The 9,152-nt window shown below is 33.6% G+C and overlaps 1 protein-coding gene across 1 annotated transcript in view; it reads right to left on the bottom strand.

The window, feature by feature from the left end:
• LOC106102877 (tubulin beta-1 chain) overlaps nucleotides 1-3,321 on the bottom strand; it is a gene marked incomplete in the record, with an annotated part of 5,101 nt that extends 1,780 nt beyond the window's left edge. The window contains 1 exon segment of the mRNA XM_013282475.1: nucleotides 3,181-3,321. Within this exon segment, the coding sequence (XP_013137929.1) occupies nucleotides 3,181-3,237 (57 nt within the window).
• Nucleotides 3,322-9,152: the final 5,831 nt, after the last annotated feature.

Below are 9,152 nucleotides of genomic sequence, written 5' to 3'. Positions count from 1 at the left end.
AAATCAATTAGAGATTACTCTTTGGCCGGAACTCAACTTAAAAAGGTCACTGAATAAAGAGTAATAAAGTAATAGAAAGTACCTAAGTATTTTGCAGTATCGGTAAAATATGTTGAATTTTTGAATAGAATCGTCTATTATCAGAAAACTTTAGCTATACCTCTATATGGATGCTTTTATTATTTTTAAATCGATAGCTGAACTTATTAAAATTCCTGCACGAAAGCGCATCGCTTTCTCGAACGGTACAACGGTCGAGTGCAGTGCTTTCAAACCAGTTTTAGAGCAGTAACGGCTCAGGGGGACATTTCGATATAAAGCCATCGTAGACTTGTGTACAGTCTATTCATATTTACTATGTTTAAATGAAATTGATCTCGTTAAATAGAGACTCTTCGACAAAGCGCAATGAACCGTAGCGCTAATGGGCGACAGGATGTGCAGAATATCTGTAACTAAAGCTTAACCGAGCTCCAGTTGCCTTGGCGACGGGCAACGCCCACGTCTCAGACTTATCTCCTCTCAGTAAGTACACATTGTGTAACATCCAACTCATTAGCATATATGCTACAACGTCGACCATATGGCAAGAAACGAATGACGAATCGATTTACATAACAAAAATGTTCGTTTATCGCAATAGTCGAATACAGTTTAAATATGACTAGCTTATAGCCGTTTACGTAATCATGAAAACAAAGTTTAGTCAAAAGAAGTACTAGTAGCTTAGCGACTGTTCGGCGGGCATTAAAATTCATTGTACATGTTCTTGAGAGGCAACGGTATGATGTCATCCGTCTGTAGGCGAGCTGTGTGGGTACGGCGACGCGACATCGCCTTATAAGACTAAATGACTAACATGGACATCGGCTTTTAGTTCAGGGTTTCGATAAATAAATATTTAAAAGACTACTTGACAAGATTGTTTACATAAAGCCCAAGTACATTTTACATTTTGGCATATCTGATTTAATGTATATTCTTTGATGCTATAAAACGTACCTGTCAATTTGACGTTTTAATATTTATTATCTACAGGAGATTAAATTGCTAATGTCAAAAATGAGACAAAAAACATGACAGCGAAATGAGTTTTTAAATAATAACAAAAAGTGAAAGGCGATTGGTGTAATGGTGGAGGGAAAGGTGACTTTCCTTGTAACTAGATGAAACGCAGACATGAAAGTTGCGTGAGAAACATCAGTAACAATGAACAGAGAGAAAAAAGATGGGATAAGACGACCCGCATCAGCGGATGACACAAAAATACTTCTCTGATTATATTATTACTTTTAAAAGATTATAGAAATCTCAAATAAAAAACTAAGGAAGTGGAGAAAAAGTCTATGCAAATGGTTACATTTTAATTTGACTTTTGTACTGTTCTTTAAGGTTTGTTAAGCTTAGAGAACTACACTTTAAATATTTTCAAGTTAGAAATGTAAGCTAGATTTAGTGCGTATATTCGTAAAGTCGGCCAATCGTTGGTTAGAATTATCTTTAGTCTCTGCTGCAGTTCTACGAATATAACTTGCAACCTCTCAGACGGACTTCTTAGTCTAAATTAGAATATCTCTGGAGAGTGCCACTTTGCGCTATGGCAGCCCAATGGTGGTTATTTATAATTCTCGGTCGACGACCGTCGGTTCAACGGCCCCTCTAATCTATCCTGTAACTTAGTTAATAAGAACACTCGTAAAAATATGATAAGATAACTACAGATTCAGCAAATATACAAAAACACAGTTTTCTCTATAATATTTCTAAAAATAAAATACTCTCTCCCTTTATTTAGCTTAAAACGATTAAAATTTAAATCAACAGAACACATAATCAACATATTTAATTACTTTTTTAAAGTATCGATCTGGCATAATAACATTTACCTTTGACACACTGTAAAAAAAATAAACGTCAAATCAATTCACCTATTAAATTCGCGCGTAAAATCAACAGAGTAGAAAAAAAGTTGAGGTCATCGCCGGTTTTTACTCTATTGTTTCGTTCGTGAAGTACAATCATACGGTGAAATTGGCCGTGCAGGCGTGCCCTCTATTTTATAGTGCTCTGTTCTCAAAATTTAATTCAATAGAAAACGCCGTACATAATTTTATTGCTCAAAACATAATTGCCGTATGAATTTCGAGCGTAAAATGCAGTCTATCTCTTTCACACGTTGACATTCCAAAGTCGTTTTATATGTGAGTCACGATGTTAGAGCATTTCATGTCTTAGCATTTTTTCTTAGTAATATATCACGGAATGCATGTTTTGATTATTTAGGTCATAAACCTATATAATGCAACTGAAACAGCAAAGTACAATCAAATTTATGTTTATTAAAATAAACCCATTAAATGGACGTTTAAGTAATTTATATTGTAATGATTTCGATCTACAAAGTTCCACTAAGATGCCATTACAAGATAATAGGAAAAGTAACTCAATTATGTTGTCCGTAGATTTGTATCTAGACATCCAATAGAGCGGATGCAAAGAAAATTGCAAGCAATTAATTCTAGACAATTTCACCGCCAGGTTCGATAGGAAAGTTGATAATTATTCAGTTTCTAACAACTAGGTCGGTGCTGTATCGATATTTAACGTGAGAACTGAGAAATCAGCCGTCCATAGACATTATTCTTTTTTTTAATTTGCCAAACTGACGTAAGACAAACGCGAGGAAAACAAGTTTTGTTAAAATTGTATTAAACCACTATTATTATCACATTAATAAATGCTTATAAGGAAAACAAGTCCGTTTAGGTATTAATTGTAATGAACAACTTCGCTTAATCATTTTTCTATAAATACATATGATGTCATGCTTTAGGGGTATGACAAATGGTTGTTTTTTTTCTCTGGCTGACTGAGCATGCGCGGGAACGAAGGGTTGGTTGTTGACATGACAGCGCGCGAGAGAAAAATTTGAATTTCGAATTCTATTTTTTGACAATGAATGAGTCTATGCAGTAAAGAAGTATCGCTTATAATTTGGTCAAAGAATATAATAATTTGACGTTCCGTCGATGTTTATGTTTTAGTGAATGCATGTAAAATGTAATTTCTAGTGAATTCCATGATTATGATAGATACAAACCGTTACTCGTACTTGGGCACATACTTTGTACAACCGGCGAATTGTGTTGTTAATTTGTTAGACCACATATTGATACTTACTTTAGCTCCGATCTGGTTGCCGCATTGGCCGGCCTGGATGTGCACGATTTCCCTCATATTTGTATTTAAATTTGAAATAAATTACTTTACTTAAACACTAGACACACGTCTCTCGCGGCACTGCTCGCAGATTTGATCGGTGCTGGAGCTCGGTGGGGTATTTTGAGGCCGCGCGCGCCTCCGCTCGGAGCCTGCAACTAGCCTCCTGATTGGTGGAGGCGATTGCGGCCAACTTCACTGCATTACGTATACCTTATCACATCGAAATGGAGAGATTTCTGCTCCTCTATATATGGATATGTGTTACTACTGCATTATTATTTTTATCTCCCTTTAATGCGGCTCGCTACTGAGGGTTGCATTCAATTAGTCTTTTTTGTTTTGTATTTTTATTTGGCTCCTTTTTGCATGTATCATCCACTGTGCGTTCATGCTAATATTTATAGAAGTTTAACAAACGGTTTATTTCATTATACTGAGTGCTCACACCCTTCGATTTACACTTTGCGTGACTATATTGGTTAGTTTTATTACAATGAAAGGTGTTTCCATACAAAAACTACTCATGTGTTAAATTAGAACAATTTTTATAACCAGCCAGTCACACCAGATACTTTTATTTTACTTTTTAAATTGACGAAACCAGCCAGTATTTTGCAACGTAAAATATTTTACTCTAACTAGGTAATTCGTCAGCGATTTTCATCAAAGCCATTTAAAGATTCCTTGATGTGATTTTTGAAGCATTTGTTATTTTAGGTTTTTTTTTAATTTCGCCCGGATGAAGTCACGGGCACAAGGTATTTCACAGTTCACAAGGCAAATGTCTCGGGGCGTTCTATCTGTGCATCAATTGTCAAAATATTAAGGTCACGGCCATTGAATACAATGCAAAATTGCAGACTACACTCGTAAATCAACGATACTTGTGTTCAATATATAGTTATTTCAATTATAACATGAATACGAATTTTCGAATTATAAATTCATGAACGCTATATACATAAATCTTGCGTGACGCAATAATAAAGAAAATTATAAAACAGCTACTTGCTCGCGACTTCGCCCGCGTGAACTTAAAAAATATAGCTTATGTTACTCATAGATTAATTACCTTTCTAATGGTGAAAGATTTTTTTAAATCAGGCCAGTAGTTTTTGAGTTAATGCAATACATACAAAAATCTAAAATTACATCTCTTTCCTATAATACTACCATAGATATATAAAGGTAACGTAAAGTATTTCATAGTCATCTGAATTCAAAACAGTATGATTTTGTAATTTTATTATATTTGGATTAATTCACAATACGAATGTCGATTGAATTTCCTGCAATTTAATTATTTGTAATACTGCAGATTGCATTGCACCGCATTGCAGTATTTCTGCAGCAGGAATGTTCCAGACTTCAATATTGAATTTGTAAGAGCGGGCAACATCGACGGTGCGCGCTCCTTTTCGACGGGCGGCCATGTTCCTTTTTCTAATAACGTTAAAAGTTTTTTAGGTTGGTTATTATGTAGCCTAATGTGGCGGAAATGCGAATGTTAAGATGGATGTGAGGTAACTCGATTGGATAGGAAACAAAATGAGTATATTAGAGGAAGTTTGGGAGGAGCCACCGTGGTAGAGAAGATAAGGAGATGAGAGAGAGAAGGGATGAATCGCATGTAACAAGAAGGACGTTAGTTATGAATATACCGGTAGAGGTACACCTAGAAAGAGATGTATGGATTGCATGAAAGGAGACATGATCAAAAAGGGAGTGATGACTGAGATGACGTATGATAGAGTTATTTGGAGGACGAAAACCCGGTGCCCCGACCCTACGGGAGCAGGATAAGGCAGGGGAGATAATGATGATGGTATTATGTTGTTTAATGTTGATTTTGCGCACGAGATGTATTGTGTCCCTTCTTTTGTTCAGATAAACGAGACAAAAATCTATGCATAAAATACATGAAACTTCTCATTTTTATACCCCAACTGGGAATTTATATCTACTACTGGGTCTTTTTATTTTTATTGAAAATTCCATGTTGCTATAGCCTATAACCTATACGCTGTAAAAATATAAAATCATTTTCTTATCTATGGTTTTACAAATGTAAACGAGAGTTATTTTTATTTTGGTACTCAGTTATTATAACATAAGCAATTATTTCTGTGCATTTAAAGTTTTTATTTAATCGAGGAAAAAAGTTGACCTATTTATGCACTATGTTACTTTAAACTAATACTTCGAAAAATGTTTCTAAGAATGGTGTACGGACCAAAACAACTAATCCTTGACATAATGTTATTTTTCCTCTTAAATGAATAATTACAAGCTTTAAGACTTAGAGCCTAATTAGTCAAATGATGTAAACAAAATAGTTTTGCAAGTTCACGTGTAAACTAGAAAAAATATTTCATTCTCTTCAATAAAGATAATAAAAACAATTTGAAACGTACAATGAACCGTAACTATCCAACTCCCATATTAAGAAAGTATTTATTTAATACTACCTTTCGCCCGTGAATCCGTCCGCGTGGAATTAAAAAAAAACTGAGTAGCTTATGTGTTCTTCCAGATTATCCTCTACGTCTATGCCAAATTTAGGCTACAAACTCTAACAAACATTCATCCATCCATCTAAACTTTTGCATTTATAATATTAGTATGAAAAATAACTTATGAACAGAAAACAACAGAGAAAGAAAAATCCCGTTTTAACCTTGATTTATGACCTTTGAGGTAAAGATTAGGAGCGCCATAAACAACAAACTTTTTATGATTATTTGCAAATGGCGGCTGGGCTAATAGCAGGACGCCATTTTGTGTCATACGAAATTTTCTTTACACAAGTGTTATTAGCTATATTAATTAAAACTTGTATTATATTATTGGAAACAAAAGCTTTGAGTTCGTAAATATTGATCGTATGTGAGTCAGCAACTAACCGCGAACTGCGAAGCGACATGTAAACAACTTCAATATTAAAATGACTTAAATTTCATATGAAGTGCAAACGAAATTCAACTTTAAGACTATACAATAGAGTTGATATTAATAGAGAGTGTTAACGTTAACCTATAATGGAAATGTTACTCATCAGCTGAGCCAGTGTTGCCCGATAAAGATATTTAAATACCGTACGAATGACGACCGGTTGTGGGAGAATAAAAATATTACTGCCGTCTTTAAATTTTACTTGTATAAGCTAATAAATTGTATGTATTTTTCTCAATAACAGCTATGAATCTACAAAGAAGCAAGTAATACTTAGTAGATTTTTTTATTAAAACAATTAGTCAAATGATGTAAACAAAATAGTTGTTGCAAGATCACGTCTAAACTAGAAAAAATATTTTATTCTTTTCAATAAAGATAATAAAAAATCACTTTGAAACGTACAATGAACCGTAACAATCCATTTTTTTTATTTTGCATACAGAAGATCGTAAGCATCTGTTAAAAATCAATAATTAATAGATAACGGCAGAAAAAAATTAAATTCCCCTTTTAGTGTTTAAATTAATACGTATGGCAACATTTACTTTTATTTATGAATAAGATGTTACAAGAAATTGTTATTCCAAGTGTTCCAAGTACGGCTGTAGGTCATGTACAACGAAGTTATTTCTGTCCGTTGCTAATGGTAATATGCGATTAACAAAAATTACAACAAGCTTGATGAGGAAAAATTTATTTCTATAAAAAAATCTGCATCTAGTACTAATGCAAAAGTTAAGAGCGTGAGCACTTGACTATACTATCGCAAAACAGTTGTGCGAATGTCGATTGTTTCGCAGCCAATTCAACTATTTAGTTGCACTAAAAGTCGAGTATAAGCGACCCTTCATATAACCTCATAGGAATCAAAGCGAGACACAGTTGTGCGTAGTTTAGTCAAATGTGTGTGCTCTAAATATTTTCAATATAGACAAACTGATTCTTTTGATTATTTTGTAATTAAATACGTTAATATACTAATCAGAAGTACATATGTTAAAACTGACCTCCGAATACTGCAACGAACCTTAAACACTTCGCTTCACAGATTATAATGAAAATAAAAATTGAATTTAGAGTTTACACTTGGCCTTATCATTTAAAAATGTTACATATTTAAATGTCGTTGCAGTATACGGCCATTTAAGTATTTTGAACATTATGTTTTCTTTTTATTTAGTTTGTTTTTCGTTCTAATGGGATTGGACAAAGTATCTTAAAAGGATATATGTTAATTCGTCGCCGTACATCTGATGACCATCTACATCTCGTAAATCTTACTCCCACAGATTAAATAAAGTTTTATTAGTCTGTAGTTGAAACACTGTTTTAGTAAAAACAATTTAAAAAGGTAGAAAAAACAGCAAGACAACGAATTTGTCCAATTATCTAACATGAAAGAATTCCTTAAAAATATAAAAAATGTATTCCGCTATATTGTGTTTTAATTTGCGAGTAATGTTTTTGATTACTTCACAATGCTGACATATTTCGTAACACATAATTGTAATGGCGGCAAAAAGTCGACTCCCGTTGCCGCCATTTTTGGAACATCTACATACAATAGTGAGGCAAAGGTTGTGCTGCACGTAGAGCCAACAATTCCGTATACAATATTTTAATCAGTAATTTTGATTTTATATATTTTTTTTAATATCAAGTAAATATACTATTGTAAAACGTTTCACTTTACCCTACGTAAATTTATTTTTAAGGTTAAATCTTGGCATCATAGATTACTTTTTTTTTACAGAAAAACATGGCTTTAATATATAAATAATGTAGTTATTATATTAATTAAAAATGAAAGTAGCCAAATTAACCAATAACTGTCAAATTACTATACAACAGTTACATTCTTTAAAAAAAATGTAGCCCCAAACAAAAAGGTCTTAAGCGGAAGGATAAAATATACAACTGGCAACGATCCTGTAATTCATAATTTAAAAAAATAATTCTCACAAGCAATAATACTCATTATCACTTAGAAGTAGAGCTTAGAATTGTATTCAGAATTTCGTTTTAACATAACAGCTTGTGTTACAGAGTGTATGAGCAAGTTGCCGCAAAAGGCGTAGAAATCAGCAAGCAATTGAGGTTGTTGCCGTATACAGAAATGTTTAAATGTGAAACCGAATATATGCAATTACGTATACATTTATATATCTACACAACATATGTAATTCTTAACAGCTGTTTGAATTTGTAAATATTTTTACTTGTAATACTAAAATCAGAAGGTAATAAAAACATTCAAACAAATATTTGTATTCAGCTATAGTGAAAAGCACAACAGCATTGGCTGTATGTAACGTCTGCAATACACAGGTAGAAATGTATGTAGTCCCCCATCACGTGTGGTGTTTCCTGTTGGGCCAATCTTCCCACCGAATTGATTTTATTTTTCCCATTGGGTCGACTAAGCGATCGGCACCGTTCCGTCTAATCAGTGTGCGTGCCGGAGGTCAGATTCTAATTCAGTTTCCTTCCCTGTTCACATAAGAAAAGGATGGAATGAAATGGTACTGGAAGGGTAACTCTGTCACCATCTTCTGTCAATTTAAACTAGGTAAAAAACTTGTTTTAATATTACCTATTTTTTTTTATAACATAAGGTGGCAAACGAGCAAGCGACCTCAATCCGCCAAAATGGCAAAGCGACCGCTGCCCATAGACAACCGCAATTGCAGATGCGTTGTCTACCCTTATCCGACGGAGGAGGAGACGCTCATAAAGAGGATATTTCCCCTTCCTATGCATATCCTCCACCGTCAAATCCACTTCCTCTTCCCATCCTCTTCTTATAAGAAAAGGGTGGTAAAGACTATTTTCTGACTAGTTTCGAATTCTTCATTTATTTCATTCTATGATCATGTAAACAATAACTGCGAAAATCTAAAATATTGCGCAATATACCTAATAAATTCATGGAAAATACATTACATAAAAATTTATAGTTACGATAGAATAAGGTG

Source organism: Papilio polytes, unplaced genomic scaffold (assembly GCF_000836215.1).
Source record: "Papilio polytes unplaced genomic scaffold, Ppol_1.0 DF823901.1, whole genome shotgun sequence".
NCBI classification, from domain to species: Eukaryota; Metazoa; Arthropoda; class Insecta; order Lepidoptera; family Papilionidae; genus Papilio; species Papilio polytes.
Note: the sequence above shows the minus strand (reverse complement) of the source record. Positions and strands in the feature narration are given on the sequence as shown.